The sequence below is a fragment of the Mastomys coucha genome, unplaced genomic scaffold (genome assembly GCF_008632895.1).
Source record: "Mastomys coucha isolate ucsf_1 unplaced genomic scaffold, UCSF_Mcou_1 pScaffold15, whole genome shotgun sequence".
Taxonomy (NCBI): Eukaryota; Metazoa; Chordata; class Mammalia; order Rodentia; family Muridae; genus Mastomys; species Mastomys coucha.
The window spans coordinates 147173357-147190314 of NW_022196897.1; the positions used below are offsets into that span (position 1 = coordinate 147173357).

The 16958-nt window shown below is 42.6% G+C and overlaps 1 protein-coding gene across 1 annotated transcript in view; it reads left to right on the top strand.

Annotated features, from left to right (window-relative positions):
• Nucleotides 1–16445: 16445 nt before the first annotated feature.
• LOC116091828 overlaps nucleotides 16446–16958 on the top strand; it is a 45850-nt gene continuing 45337 nt past the window's right edge. The window contains exon 1 of the mRNA XM_031373279.1: nucleotides 16446–16607. Coding sequence (XP_031229139.1) covers nucleotides 16446–16607 — 162 coding nt within the window. The remainder of the gene's footprint in view (nucleotides 16608–16958) is intronic.

Consider the following 16958-nt stretch of genomic DNA (forward strand, 5'->3'; position numbering starts at 1 on the left):
TCCTCTGGGTGTTGTGGGACTGGCTGTGGAGCTTGTGCCCAAGGTCTGCTCTGGACCCCAGCCCAGGCCGACCAGAAGGAACCGGAGTCACTGGGCTGGTGGAGTTCCTGTGTGCTTGGTCCCTCTGGTCCCAGTTACTCCCAGTGTTGGGACAGATGTTGGTTCCTGCTTACCTCTGATCTTGGGTGTGTCAGAGCACCTGGGAGTGGATCTTCCTTTGGGTATTGTGGGACTTCGAGAATAGTCTTGAACTCAAAAGCACAGAAAAAAATTTTCTTAACACCAACAGTATGAGCACTAAGAACAATAATTAATAAACAGGACCTCATGTAACTGAAAAACTTCTGTATGGCAAAGAACACCATCATTCAGACAAAGGGGCAGGCTACAGAATTGGAAAAGATTTTTGCTAACTACATGTCTGATAGAGAACTAATATCTAAAATACAAATGAACTAAACAAACTGGTAATTAAGAAAACAAATAACCCAATTAAAAATGGGGTACAGATCTAAAGAGAGAATTCTCAAAAGAGGAAACACAAATGGCTGAGAAGCACTTGAAATGTTCAACATCCTTAGACATCAGGGAAATGCAAACCAAACCAACTTTTATTTCATCTTATACCACAGTCAGAATGGCCAGGGTCAATAATACAAATGACAGCTCATGCTGGTGAGGCTGTAGGATAAGGGAACATTCCTCCCTTGCTGGTAGGAGTGCAAACTTATACTGCCACAGTGGAAATCAGTGTGGTGGTTTCTCAGGAAGCTGGGGATAGATCTGCCTCAATATCCAGCTATTATCACTCTTGGATATCTACTCAAAGGACTCTACATCCTATAGCAAACACACTTGTTCACCCATGTTCATTACTACTCTATTCATGAGAGCCAGACATTGGAAACAGCCTAGATGCCAGTCAAAGGAAGAATGGATAAAGAAAATGTAGTGTATTTCTTTATACTGCATTTATAATACCACTTTATATGATTCACAGTGGAATATTACTCAGTTATTTAAAAAATGGAAATAATGAAATTTGCAGGTAAATGAATGGAGCTAAAAGAATTGCCCCCTACCCCAAATCAAACCAACCAACCAACCAAACAAAACCCATTACAAACAAAACCAAACAAAACCCCAAACCATCCTGAATGAAATAACCCAGACCCCAAAAGACAAATATGGTATATATTCACTTATATGTGGGTGTTTGATGTTCAGTAAGCAGACTTCAATTCATATAATCACAAAGGTTAGGGTTAGACTAAGGGAAGTGGAAGTGATGAGTCCCCTGAGGAAAGGGAAATGGAGTGGATAGTTCTTGGTGTGTGTGTGTGTGTGTGTGTGTGCATAGAGTGAACAGATCAAACAGGGAAGGGAGAGAAAGAAAGGGGGCAATGGAGGGAATATAGGGAGAAACAGCTAGAACTAAGTATCATTTGATGGGTGGGCATGGAAATCCAATACAAAAAAAGTTTCTTAGAAATACATATACATATATGAAATACTTCACTGTCACTAAAAATGATGTCGTAGGTTACATTTTGAGCTTATCTTTAACAATGACTATGACTGTGATAATTTTATCACATGGAAAACTGTATATCAAAATGAAGAATGCCTATTTCTGGGATCAAACTGAATACTCATACTATTTTGCACAATTTTTATGTAATAAAAGTCCTTTATCAGAAACTATAGTAATGGGGGGGGCGATTCTCAGTTTTTTGAGGTACAAGAAGGACTTACTAGATCCACTCTAGGCAGTAAAGATGATGAGGAATAGGAGGTAGGGTGTCCTCTCTGTCTCTGTCTGTCTGTCTGTCTGTCTGTCTGTCTGTCGGTTCATGTACGAGTATATGTGTGCATGGGGAGGTCAGAAGGAAATGCCAGGTGCCTGCTTCTGTCCTCTCCACACTTAACCCAGAGCTCCCTGATTGGACTAGCCTAGCTGGCCAGCAATGGAGTGACAGACAAATGCTCTGCTCTCAGCTTTTTACGTGTGGGTGTCAGGAAATCCAAACTGGGAACTCATATCTGCCTGGCAAGGTCTTTACTGATTGAGCCATCTTCTCAGGCCCTTCTTTTCTATTAGTTTCTTTATTGGGGGCACTGCTGAGGATTGGATTTAGAAGCTTGTATGTGCTAGGCAAGCGATCTACCATGGAGCCACAGCCCTTTAGTGTGGCCTTTAAAGTACTTTGGCAAAAGAAAAGTACTGATTGTCTACATAGTACAGAAGGATAGTGGAAAGGTTTACTCATTAATTTACTGATTTATTCACTTTTCCTTTACCAGATACTAATGGCCGTAAGAGACAAGGCAGGATTATCCTCAAGACCCACGAGATCAGGACTCTTTCCCTGCATCAATCCATCTAGATCTTTCAGATTTCCTCCTGCCCTGGGATACCAACTTTTGTCTCCCTTTCCTGCCTCAGCTTCCTGTAAGCACCTCTCTATTTGAGGCACCCACAACTTCTTCAAGTGTGCTTTATGTCTGTGTGCAGCTCTACCTTTTCTGGTGGTTTCTCTCCATGGACCACTGGCCCCTCCCGCCTCTCTCCAGAACACTTCTCAGGTCTTGGAGGCCTAGCTTGTGGTAGATTAGATTGCTATTCAGCAAAGGGACATTCACTGCCTCTTACTCCATCTCCACTGGAGCGACCTATTCCCTTTTGAACCTTGACTTGGACCTTCATTGTGAAGTACATGTTGGTTAATGGCATGTCAGTTCAAATGATGTGTTTTGAGTTTTAAAATGTAATTGCATCTTGGTTTTGCTCTCTTGCATGCTTGTTCCTCTTCCTTGCTATGATAACTATCTATCCAGGTCCAAGGAGGTCCCAAGTGCATGGAAGAGGCTTGAAAAAAATTCTGTAGTCTGTAGTCAAGCTCATCAATGCCCAGCAAGCTTCCAGTCACCTGGATGAAAACTGCATACATGTCTTGTTTGTAACTGAGATCATGATAGTGTTTGTTATGTTGCAGTAGCTGGCAGATACATGGTTAATAAGGTCTCTTGTCCTAGTTTATTGTGCAATGGATTTGTCCTCTGGTTTCACCATGCATCCACCACATTTGCCAATCCTACAATCTCGGGAATGCCTTTATTGTACTGCATTGTAGTGATTTGATTGGCATGCTTATATCCCATATTAGATTGTGAGATACCAAGTGTATCTAAAGGGCAGGAAACTATCCTAGTTAGCGTTAACTGTCAACTTGACACAGTCTAGAATCACCTGAAAAGAGTCTCGACTGAGAAATTGTCTCTATCAAGTTTGTCTGTGGACATGTCTGGAAGGGATTGTCTTGCTTATTGATGCATGACAGCTCAACCCACTGTGGGCAGCACTGATCCTAAGCAGGTGGTCCTATATGAAAGATATCTAAGAACGATTCTGTGAGCAAGCCAGAGTAAGAAGGAAGCATCATTCGTTCCTCCGTGCTTCCTGCCTCTAGGCTGTCCTGAGTTCCTTCCCTAACTTCCCTCTTGATAGTTGGGAGCTGGACATCTAAGCCAATTCAACGCTTTCCTCCCTAACTTTTAATTTTTGATCTAAGGGTTTATCACAGCAACAGACTAGACCAGGACGAGACCTCTATTCCAGTTCCTTTTCTTGAATCTCGAGATAGCTCCAGATACTCACCTTTGTAGCTATTGACCAAGTCGCACCAGTGTTTGTTAGCATACCCTGCAGCAAACAGGAAACACTTGGTGTTTTCATGATGGTGTTTGGATATTACACAGACAGCAGCACACTGGACTTGTCACAGATGAGGTAAAAGAATATGGGTGCGTGCCATGGCCCATGACCTCTGCCCTAAGGGAGGAAACCCAACCCCCTTCTTTAAAGCAATGACTAGCAGTATAGGATGTCTGAGGCCATTTAGATATTTGGGAAAAGAAGTGGCTTTAACCAACAGAGACCCAAGGCAGCCTGGAGAAGAGTCGGAAGTTGCTTAGTGTTCGGAGTCTGGGGTAGAGAACACACGAGTGTTAACATAATCTTTGAGTATGTGCTGCCTCATGGTATTTAAAAAGTTGCAACTTATTTAGGTATTTTTAAAAATTCAGGTTGAGCTTAAATCAACAGGATCTAGCCCAAGGCCATGCTAGCACTCGGCACGTGTTTGATATAGACAGATGTTGATGATTTGTTCAACAAATGAATTAAAATATTTACGTGTAAGAAGGGGGATTAGGTATGCCCTCTGCATGAAAACCATCTGCAGACTATTCCATAGTGGGAATATTTTCAGGGACTTCCAAGAAGTATATGTATGTGATCCCGTTTTACACCTGAGGTAGGTTTGAATTTGAAGACCTATTACGTTGTACAGTGTTCTTGTAAAAACAATTTTCACAAATACATGACAAGTCTTTAAAATGCCTTTAAAATGCCATCTCTAGGGAGTACAGCAGCCTGAAGGAATTACTCAGAGATGTAGATAAAGATCTAAAATGATGTTCACTACTTGGTTATTTTTAATAGCAGGGAAATAGAAAGGATTCGACAGCAAACACTACATCATGATATGTCAGCTACTGTGAGCACTGTCAAATTTGCTGTGCCATCTTTCTTTGGAAACAGGCCAGTTTGATTCAAGGAGACAGGGACTAGGAGAAGGGAGGGGGCCAGTTGATAAGGATAGAAAAGAGTAAGGGGGAAGAGGCTCAGGGAGAGAGACCAGGATACCCATGGGCCTGGTACCAGACCCTGAACCATCTATGGGGAATCAGCGTTTGTGATAGAAAGATTTCAAATCAGCAAGACACAGACATCGAATTGGGTTCTCCGGCTCCCAGTCTGTTCACATCTAAGAGGCTCTGGAACATCCATCTTTGGACTCTATGAACCCAGGGAGAGGAGGCTGATGGGGGGGGGCATAGGGGATCGAGGGGAGTCAGTAGGTCAGAGTTACCAGCACAAGCTGTTGAAAGGAGAGGGAACTCCAGTACTGCCCTGTGTCTGTCCCCGGCTAGGGAAACAGGAAGCTTGAGTCTGAGTCATAAGCTCCACCTGCACTGTGGTTTCGGAACACACTGCCTTAGCTTGTTCCAGTACCTTCCATGTTCGCTGCAGAAGTCTATCTGCCGGCAAAAGCTCAGTAAAGGCTGCTCTGATCTGTAGCTGCTTTGGGTTGTCTTCCTAGGACAGTTTCAGACTGTCCCCCATAATTATTTTAACTTTGTCATTTTATGAAAATACAGAGATCCGGGCATGTCTTATTCTTTTTAGACTCACAGTTAAGTTGGTGTATGTATGACTCCGTGTGTGTGTGTGTGTGTGTGTGTGTGTGTGTGTGTGTGTGTATGTGTGTGTGTGTGGTGTGGTATGTTTGTGTGAGTGTATATGTGTGTAATGTGTATGTATGTGTGTGTGTGTATGTGTTGTGTGTGTGTGTGGCATGGTGTGGTGTGTGTATGTGTACATGTATATGTGTGTGTGTGTGTATGTGTGTGTGTGCTATGGGCTCACAGTGGTCAAAACCATATTGAGTCTTCTCTGGCTAGGAACTCCCCCTCCCACTGTCACTGAGTTCAGGTTCGGGGTCATTTGCTTTCCCATGATGCTCTTCTCTTCAGTACAAGCGTCTCCCAGGCAGTCCTTTCATTAGATTCCCTTTGCCCTAAACCTCACACCCACACAATGTTTGTGTGAGCAGCAGTGTATTGAAGGCTTAGTGCTTTAGCCAGCCCCCCTCCTCTCCTCCTCAGCTTCGTCTCTGTTCCCAACTCTGGATTCCCTACAGAAGCCCACTTCTCTGCATTTAGTTTTCAAAAGCAATGGGAAGATCACTTCAGCATCTGTCTGTACATTGACAGAATTTGGTCCAATAAACTGCAGGCTTCCCATTCCTTTAATCTTTCAGTAGCAAACAACCAGGAAAGGATTCTGAAGCAGACGGCTGTCTTAGGCTGATTTTCCAGTAGCAGGCTCTGACTAAAGGATTCATGTAAACATTATTTTTAGAATTACATTAATTTTTTCCTGGCAGTCGTAGAGATTAAGCAAGGACCTTGCATATACTAGACAAACACTCAATCAGCAATCTATATTTTCAGCCCTCATGTAAACATTATTTAAGATGTGCCCCCTCCCAAAGCCCCAAATTTTGTTGGAGGATGGCTAGATATGACACTGTTACTGATGCTGCGGTGTACTTGCAGACAGGAGCCTAGCATGGCTGCCCTCCAAGAGACCCAACAGGCAGCTGCAAAAGTCAGATGCAGATACTAGCACCCAACCTATAAATGGAAGCTGGGGACCCCTGTGGTTACATTGGGAAAAAGCTGGAAGGAGCTGAGGAGGAGGGTGGCCCCATGGGAAGACCAGCAGTCTCAACTGACCTGCACCCCCCAAGATCTCTCAGTCACTGAGCCACCAATCCGGCAACATATACTGGCTGATATGAGGCCCCTGACACATATACAGCAGAAAACTGCCTGGTCTGTCTTCAGTGAGAGACTTGAGGCCCCAGGGAGTGAGGAGGTCTGTGAGGTGGGGGTGGGGAGGTGGGATATCCTCTTGGAGATGGGGGTGAGGTGGGAGAAGGAGGTATGGGATGGGGAAAAGTGTGTGGGGGGGGCAGACCAGGAGGGGAATGAAGACTGGACTGTAAAAAAGGATTAAATAATAAAAATAATAATAATAAAAGAAGTTAGGGAAAGTAGGAGCTAGGCAGAGGCATGAGGTCAGGACTCCCTAAAGGTTGCTTACTTTGGTCTTTCTTGGGAAGTTTGGAGAGACCTTTAAACTGCCCCACAGTTAGGGGCAGTGGTGGAGACAAGAGAGCTGGAGTGATAGGTTCCCATGTTTGCCATCCATTTGTTAAGATGGTGTCCCTTGTGGGGACAAAGATATCTAAGCATAACACAAGAGCTGCAGGTGCAGGCTGGCTGGAATGACTGCACAGTTAAAGTGAATCCAGAGAACAGTTTGCTCATTGATGTGAGCTCCTGCACTCCAGGAGAGATGCAGCCGCTGTCCCTCTGGATGGCAGCTGCTGGCTCACCAGAACAAAGGCTGTTCTTTCAGGTCCCTCTCTTACCGGCCTTTGGGCATGGCTGAGCTTCTTGGGATGACTGCAATTTGCAGGGTGTTCACTGTCAGAAGAGAAGGGGGAGCGTTCATGCTGAGCTCTGAAGATCCATAACAGCTTGGCTTCCTTTCTAAAAGGGGTTTCCTTAGCTGTATGAAACAATGTCTCACCCAAGTTCCAGAGTTCTGGCTGCACAGGGGGTGACTGTGAGGTCTGTTTTCAGAACTATCTCTTCTGCTTTTGTCTACAAGAAGCAAAAGGCAGATCTTACTTAAGACACAGCTTTTATTTAGGTTGATTGACACCACATTGGGAGCCAAGCAGAGACTGTGGCCATCACTGGAGGCCTGGCATTTTTGGGGGTGGGAGTGTCTCTACAGATGAGAAATATACTAGTCTCTTCAGGAAGTGGACCTTATGCCTTATGTGCTGGCCTGGTGTCTGTATTGGCTCCTTGAATGGGTGGGGAGTTGATAATGTGAACTCTGCCATGGTGGGCTATGCCTCCTGAGTGTCCATCCCTTCCTCTCTGAAAGTTAATTCCACTAAGAAGAATGAAGTAAGGGGGTTTTGTCTATATTTAGCCCATAGATGGTTTGATGATCAGCTTTTGATGGCTCCAACCAAGTATGATGATTCTCCTTTTTCAGTCCAATGGCACCTTTCCCATCTGTCTTTTTTTAAATGCTTTGCTTGTCTGAATACACACACACACACACACACACACACACACACACACACACTCACATAATTCCTCCTGATTCACCACATAACCAAATTTGGACAGTGTCAGCAATCATCCAGCAATACAAAATCCCTGAAAGGCAGAGGGTGCTCCAGATACCCAAAAGGCCCTGTAGACATCTTGCAGTTTCTGATGCTTCTCTGTGATGGCTATTCTTGATTGTCACTTTGACTACATCTGGAATGACCTATGATCTAGAAATGGAGGGCATACCTGTGAGAGATTTTCTGCTGGGTTTGAAGTGGGTGAGTTCACTTCTAGCTGGGACCTTTGAAGCAGGAAGACACATACCTTTAATCGGGAGCTCACCTTATGCTCGAAGCCTATAAAAGGATATGGAAGAAAGAAGTTTTTGCTCTTTGCCTGCTTTTACCCGCCTTGCTAGCAAGTCTTTTCCCTCACTGGCATTAGAGCCTACTTCTTTGGAAATCCAGCATCTACTTAAGATAATTCAGCTTTGTGTACTAAGCAACTTCTGGATTCTTGGACCTTCTGTTCATGGCCCGCCATTGTTGGATTAATTGAACTGTTGCCTGTAAGTGATTCTAATAAATCCCATACGTATGTGTATATATACATATATATACACATATATGTATATATTTTTTCTAGAGAATCCTGACTTAACATATCCTCCAAGGTATTGTCCACCTCTTACATCTCTTCTTGGTAGGATAGTGATGTTGAAAACGTTTGCATTTATTTCCCTTCTTCCCCAAAGATGGAAAACAATACTAAAGTGATTACTTTGAAAACAAAAAGCTTAAACAAATAAAGACAAAAAGAATTGTTGCTAGTGCATGGACAGGACAGATGACAGCTGTTCAGAGGATTCGGGATGCAGGAGTCAGTGGTAACTGACTTAGAAGAACAGAGAAAGGAAGATGGTACACAGTGAATGGAAGCCAGATTCCTTGATGCGGGGACTCATTTGACGTCTCTAGAGGAGGGTGAGGGTTAGGACTGAAATGGGAGAGATATATCATTACCACCTGTTTGAGGGACAGCAAGATCTCTGGATCATCACATGTATCCCACATCCTCCCTAACAGTGGGGGAGGACAGAATGTTCCATAAGGAGGTATTTTGAGGTCCTAGGTACAGTTGCGAATAGGGACATACTAAAAGCTGGACATCAAGTGAAAGCATGCTTGTGGATTATACTTTTGGTGGTGGCGATGGGAAGCAGAGGCGGGTAGATTGCTGAAGCTTGCTAGACAGCCAGTCTAATGGGTGAGCTTTGGGTTCAGTGAGAGACCCTGTCTCAAAAAGCAAGGTGGGGGGTGATTGAAGAAGACACCTGACACTGAACTCTGGCCTTGGAATGCACATACAACACAGTTTGCAGTGGGATATGAGGAACCCTGGTGAGGTCATTATTCAGCCTGCTGTATCACATCCACAAAGTCATTCATGGGTTATGACTGTTTATACAGAACAAGCCAAGACAGCTTACAAGCAGATGTTTTCAGAGTTACTATGAGAATTTCCGAAGATAATTCAATTGCTTTCCTGTGGTTTAGGCACAGAAAGGAAATATAATCTTAAAGATACCATTTGCAATACTAAGAAAGAAATGATAAAGCACCACACAGTGAATCTAACAAAAGATGTTTTAAAACTTCACAAAATGATACACAAATCTTAAAGATGACCCGAATGAAGAGAAAAACATCTGAACATGGTCAGGAAAATATAATATCATAAAGATGTCACTTCTCCACAGGAATACATAGATCTTTACTGCATTTTCAATGAAGGTTCTAACATTTCTATGGGAACTCAGTGAGATGATTCTAAAATGTAAATATATATGTAAGCACATTAAGACAGCATGGCATTAATACAGAAACATGGACACAGACAACTGGTAAATAACACAAAGCCTGGGAACACACCAGAGATGCACATCTGATACAAATGACTGAGCAGTCCCAAAATTTGTGGAAAAAGAACAGGCATGTAGAAAATGATCATGATTAATCACTCATATATAAAAAGTGAAATGGAATTAATATTTTCTTGTTTTATTTAAAAAATGGAATTCCAGGTGGAATTCTAGAACATGATGAGAAAACTCTTATTGGAAAGAATATAAGGAAATTTTCAGAGGCAAGATATGCCATACTTTTTGGCTAGAGGAAGGATTTGGAAAAAACAAACACATGAACAAACAAAACAAACAACCCACAATCCATAAAGAACTTGAAAAATGGTAAAATAAACATTATTAAGATTTAAACTGTTTGGTCATATACAGACATTAAGAAACTGTAAACAGGATCTATAGATAGGGGATAAACATTTGCAGGATAGATAACCGACAAAGGTCTCAACCACATTATGCAAACAGCTTATGAATCAGTGATTTAAAAACCAGGAGGAGCTAATTGTGGTGGAGGCAGAGGTGAGTGGATTTCTGTGAGGCCAAGGTCAGTCTGGTCTACATAGAGAGTTCAAGGCCAGCCATAGAGCAACTTTATCTCAAAACAACAACAACAAAAAAACAAAAACAAAAAAACCCCAAAAGAAATGAAAACAAAACCAATAAAAAAGCGAGCAAAGACAGGCAAGGAGCTCATAGAACAAGACATGAAAAATGACTCATGCATCTATGAGAAGATGTCCAGTCTCTCTATGACCAAAGAAACTCAAGCCAACACACAATAAGATACCACTTTATTGTGTTTTACATCATGCTGGAAAAAATTTATAAAGTCTGACCTCAAATGTTGGTCATGGTGCCCAATGGGGATGCTCGTACTCTGTAGAAGTAAGTGTAAAGTAGTACTTTGGAGTATATTTGTGTCCTAGTACTAAATAGCTAAAGGTGAAGCTGTGTATGTCCCCTTGTGGTGTTTTGATCATGCTTGGCCCAGGGAGTGGCACTATAGGAGGTGTGGTCTTGTTGGAGTAGGTGTGGCCTTGTTGGAGGAAGTGTGTCACTTTGGGGGTGGGCTTTGAGACCCTTCTCCTAGCTGCCTGGAAGCCAGTCTTCTGTTTGCTTTCAGATCAAGATGAAAAACTCTCAGCTCCTTGTCCAGCACCATTCCAGCCTGGACACCACCATACTTTCTGCCATGAGGATAATGGACTGAACTTCTGAACCTATAAGCCAGCTCCGGTTAAATGTTACCCTTTATAAGAGTTTCCTTGGCCATGGTGTCTGTTCACAGCAATGGAAACCCTAACTAAGACATCCCTTAACTCAGAAATACCATTTGTGGGTATATGCCATAGTTCTTGACTATGCTCTAAAGGAGACATTTGTTCATTGTGCATTGTAATAACAAAGAGGGAGAGACAACCTATGTGGCTGTCAACATGAAAATGGTGAACCAATTGTGGAATATTCATACATGAGATATATGAGGCAGAGGAATAGAAACCGCTGCTGTGTGAGTCTCTGGGTGCAATTCCCAAAACACACTGTTTAGCGAGGAGTCATGGCTGGTGCCTATAACTCTAGCACGTTGTGAGGCAAGAGAATTGTCATGGTCAGCCTAAGCTATAAAATGAGTGGCCGGGGCTATAGAGTAACCTCTTGCCTCAAAATAAAATGACAAAAACACAGAAAACAAACTAAAACATCATCAAAACCATATGACGTTTAATTTTAAACGTTTCAGAGAATTTAAAACCAATTTTATAAGACTTAGAACATGAAATATGCGCTTGAGAATGTAGACAACTCTTGTGAAAGTATAAAGAGCTATGTATGCTTAGAACAGACACACCCTTTTCAGGATGTAGTTTCCTTTTGGGAGGGGGGAATGAAATCAGAGAGTAGCTTAAGCACAGGTGTAATGGTTTTCTTTTCTTTCTTTCTTTTACTAAGTTTTAGATTAGATTATGATAATTACACAAAATAATGGGTTTCATGACATTTTCGTGCAGATATGTAATATGCTTTCGTCACACTCAGCCCCAACTCCACTCTCTCGTCAAAGCTTAGCTTCTTGAAGTAAGAGACAGCAGTCTGTTCTTGTTTGCAACCTGGGCTCTTTTTTATTTTATTGATTTATCTTTTTCGAGTTAGGGTTTCTTTGTGTAGTTCTGGCTGTCTGGAACTCACTCTGTAGACCAGGTTGAACTTGGAGACCTGCCTGCCTCTGCCTAAATGTTGGGATTGAAGAGTGTGCCATATGACTGGCTACATCTTGTGTTCTTACTGTTTAGGACTGTGGAAGTGAAGGAAAGAGGAATTCGGAACTGGAAAATAAAGTATAGGAGATATCTATATATCTATATATCATTACACTCACAGTTGACCTTTTAAACTAAACATTATTACTACTCTAGTAAAAGTCAACACTATAAAACAAATGAAAGTTCGAGCAAAGGAGTAAAATGTACCATATTCCTTTGAAAATTCCATTTTTAGATGCTTTATTTTTGTACTATTCAAAATACGGTACTCAGACAAGTGTGGGTTGATGAATTGGACTGCCATGAACTAAATATAAAATTGAGCCTGAGTGCTTTGGAACTTGCACTCCAATTCTAAAATGAATTTTAAAATTTAGGCTGTGTCTACTAATTTAAACATGGAGCTATATATAATATTTTTTCTAGAAATAATTTTTTGGTTTACAAAAATATTTGTATGTAATGGATTTATACAACTTAAAAAAATCAACTGATTGTATACAGATAGCTTGAGGTGCTGGCTTAGGGTTTTATTGGTGAAGAGGCACCAGGATCATGGCAACTCTTACACAGGAAAATATTTAATTGGTGGTTGCTTACAGTTTTAGTCTATCGTCATGGCGAGTCCTACATCTTGATCTACAGGCAGCAGGAGACTGTGTGCCACACTGGGCCTAACTTGAGCATATGAGACCTGAAAGCTTGCCTCCACAATGACACACTTCCTTCAACAAGGCCACACCTCCTCTAATAAAGCCACACCTATTCAAATAAGGCCACACCTCCTAATGCTGCCTTCCCGACCTCTGGGGGGCCATTTTTATTCAAACCACCACAGGCCCATTATTCTACTTTACTCAAAATTGATGTCTGCATGATTTATTTTTCTATGATGTATAGATTTCCTTATTCTTTGGGAATATTGAGCTCAACTACTAAAATATTAATTTTGTGTGGGATTCCAGAATTGTGTTGGTTTGTTCCGGATATTGCCTTGTATATATAAAGATCTGGCTATTTTTTGCATTCATTTTCCCCAGAGACATGTGTAAATGTAGTTGTAATTTCCTGTTCTTGAACAACTTGCCTTTAAATTTAGAATCAGATGGTATAGCTACATGTAGAGGGGCAATAAATTATAATGCTTTCAAACCAATACCTTTTGTAATTAACTATTAACTTACCACTTTATTGTTTTCTTAATTATATGAAATATCACATGATGTAGGAAAATGACATAGAAATGCTTAAAGGCATTTGAGGGTCTTTAAATATTTTGTCGTTGTGTGATAAGCAGGCTTCATGCTTCAGGGGAATGAGAATTACACATTAATAAAACATCATCATTGTAAGAACAAAATGAAGCTAATCTCGTCTCCAGTGCTTGGCAGCATACTTTCTGAGAAGTTTCAGGCTATGTAGTCTCTCTCTCCATCATTGCTTAATAGCCTGCATTACTGCAGGGGCCCACTCTGCTTGGAAGTCTGGACTTCCAGAGGCAGTCTGGGATTCTAATATGCTCAAGCCTATCAGTTGGGGATCTCTTTCTATCCTCAAGGAAAAAAAAAGAATTAAAATTTGAAGTTGGATTACTTATTGATACACCTGCCACTAATCAAGGGAAAAGGCCTCATGGCTCCTCCCCATCCCCCAAATGCATCCATTTCAACATATCACCCGGGGTCTGCTGAGTCTCTCGCTGTTTCTTGCTTCTTTTAAACTTTAATATTTTTCTCTTCTCACCAAGTTTCCAGTCTAGAATATTTCCCTACTGTTTTGCTTTGTTCTTCTGTCTTTCATTCTCGTGTCTTCAGAGGACAACGTCAAGTGTAAGATGAAACGGAAGTCAGCAAAGACAGGCTTTCCACAGCCTGTGTTACTACGGTTCTCAGCAGCCGCTCTCTCCATTCATTTACCTTCCTTCCATCACAGTGACCACCAACAGATGAACGAAGTAAGGCTTTTAAATCTTCCCAACCCGGTTGGTTTAGAGCAGTATCGTATTGTGTCCTTGTTTACATTTTCCTGGTGATAACATGGTCATTTCATTTCTTCTTCTGTGATTATCCTTTACTCAATTTCCCCCTCAGTTTTAATTACTGATTTATAAGTTCTTTACCTGCCCATTGTACTCTGGGACGTTGCTTTTAGTGCTATCAACATGTTAAACTACTGCTGCACTTTCCCCTTCGAGGAAAACCTAGCCTACTCAAATCAGGTCATTGCACTAACCAGGTGTTTGACGTTACAAAAAGGTATTGAGGGATGCACGGATTCCTACGATCTAGGCTGGCTAAGGGGCAAAATCCAAGAAGAAATTGATAAATGTAGTGGATCTAGGCCTTTCACTTTTGTGAAGTCACACACAGTCATGGGTAAGATTAAATGGTAAAGGGAGAACAGGTAGTGAAAAAGTTCCCGAAGACAAGACGGTCGGATAGACCATTAATAGTTTCTTTACTAAAGTTATGAAGCAATTAGAGCGTCTCTATACCTGCTGCCTAGGCAGCAGCTGTTAAAACAGCACGAGGACGTCCTATAGAGTCTGTAAATTATGGAGAGTCGGGACTAGCGAGACTATGCAAATGCGAAATGGCAGCGGAGCTGAGGAGGCCAACTGGAAGTCCAGTCTAAGAACTGGTGGAAGTTACTTCCTCTGAGCCCAGGATCTTACACTCAAAGTGATACTCAGGTAAGAGCAGACTGCGGGAATCACGTGATTCAACCCAACTCGCCTCTAACTGTCCCCTGAGTCCTAGGAATCGCCTTGAAAACTACATTTCCCAGAAGACATTGCGGCTCCTATTTCCTCTACATGAGAGAGTGCGTGGTTTCCTCAGAGCACTTAGAGGATTCATAGACTGTGGAGAAGAGTAAACTGTTTTTTTATTACAACATCTCACTTTTGAGCAGGGGAAGTGAGCTGGAGCCTTTGCTCAGAACCAACTTGCCTCGAGGCCCTCTGGGAAATGTAGTAACTTTGGCTTATAGTTCTGTGGCGCCTTGGTGTCTTTGCTGCAGCGGGCAGAGAGGCAAGAATCACTGCAAAAGATTGGTTGTTGTCCACGCTGGTTCCTCCCTTCCGCCAGAAGGCGCTGTGGAAGAACATCTGCCGGTAGGGACAGGATATCCCAGAGCAGGGGTTTTCCTTCTATCCATTTTTCTTGAGCGTCCCCGGGCTTTTAGAGAGATTTACTGAGAAATAGAAAAGCTGTGTAAAATGAACAAATAACTGTCCTAAATTACTCCCCCAACACCTGCTGTTCTTGGGAAGTTTTGAGACGCTATTAAGAGCTATGGTACTGTGCACATGGGGGTTGTGGGGTGGGGAGGAAGTCCTTTTAAACTAAAGAATTGGAGTAGGCAGAAACTCCCGCTGCGTTGGAGAGGTGGCTTGTCTTTTAACACTGGCGATGTCCCCAGCCCCCAAGACTTGGAAAACCTCCGCTTTGCCAAGCTGCAGTCGTGTGGTTCTCAGTTTCCTGAAGGATGAATAAAGAGTTACTGGCCTGCCCAAGCTAGACAGAAGTACAGTTAGAACTCGGCACTGTCTGAACTATTCTGGTCTCATACCCACCCAAGGAGCTATCTTTTCTCATCGGGTTGGCTGGTCCGTTGTTATTTTGAGCCTTGATTTTCCTAGCTGTACTGGTTCATTTACTAAGTACGTGTTGAAAATGTAAGCATGCTATCAGGTATTGTGGAGGTGCCTGGGAAAATGCTGAATGACCCCAGGTGGAATTTACAGTCTAATGGAGAAGGCAGACGCCACATAATACAAATAATAAAAATTTAAGTCCAATAAGAAGCAGGATGCTTTAAGAGAGCATAGTGGGAGATATGCATTAGGCTGAAATCAGAGAGGGAAATTACTTGATCTGAAACTTGAAGGCTGAGAGAATGGAAGGGTTTTATTTATTTTATTTTATAAATAATGTTTTAATGGCAGGGTTTCTCTGTGTAGCCTTGGCTGTCTTGGAACTCACTCTGTAGATCAGGTTGGCCTTGAACTCAGAGATCGGTCTGCCTCTGCCTTCCAAGTGCTGGAATTAAAGGTGTTTAGCACCACTGTCTGGCTAAATCTGGACAGGGTTTCTCTGTGTAGCCCTGGCTGTCCTGAAACTCACTCTGTTGATTAGGCTAACCTTGAACTCACAGAGATCCACTTGCCTCTGCCTCCCAGTGCTGGGACTAAAGGTGTGTACCACCATACCTGGCTGAGAATGGAAATTCTTAAATAGCCAACAAAGGAGTAGTCCAGGCAGAGGGAACACAAGTGCAACTGGAGGCAGCAAAGAGTTTGATGTTTTGCTGTGACTCAGAGGAATCCATTGAGACTGGAACAGTGAGTAGGCTAAGAATAGAATAAGCAGAGGCTGGCCTCCCTCTCTCCATCCTTGCCTGTAGATGGTTAATGCCTCTAGATATGCCTGTGAGGGAGTTTCTAGATTGGGGTAACTGAGGTATAAAGATCCAGCCTTAATGTGGGCTGCACCATGGAGGTGACTGTGGTCCTGAGCCTCATAGAGAGGGAAAGTGAGGTGAACACCAGCATTCGTCTCTGTCCGCTTCTTGACGGCAGATGCAGTGTGGCAGCCAGCTGCCTCAAGCTCCTCATCCTGAGCTTTCCCTGCCACCATGGACTGTACCCTCAAACTGTGAGCCCAGACCAACCTTTCCTTCTTCCCTAGATCACTTTTTGTCAGGTATTTCATTAGAGCAACAAAGAAGAAACAAACAGGGAATCTCTTGCCTCTTCTAAAGGACACAGAAACATTGTCAATACTCCCAGGTGATGACTGTTATAGTTGCAGTGTGGAGTATCCCCAGAGGGCTCATCTGTTAATAGGATTTAAGGAAGTAACTACATCCCCAGAGCTCTGACTAACCAGTGGTTTAATCCCTTGATTAAGAATACAACATTGGTGCACGCCTTTAATACCAGCACTTGGGAGGCAGAGGCAGGTGGATTTCTGAGCTCGAGGCCAGCCTGGTCTACAGAGTGAATT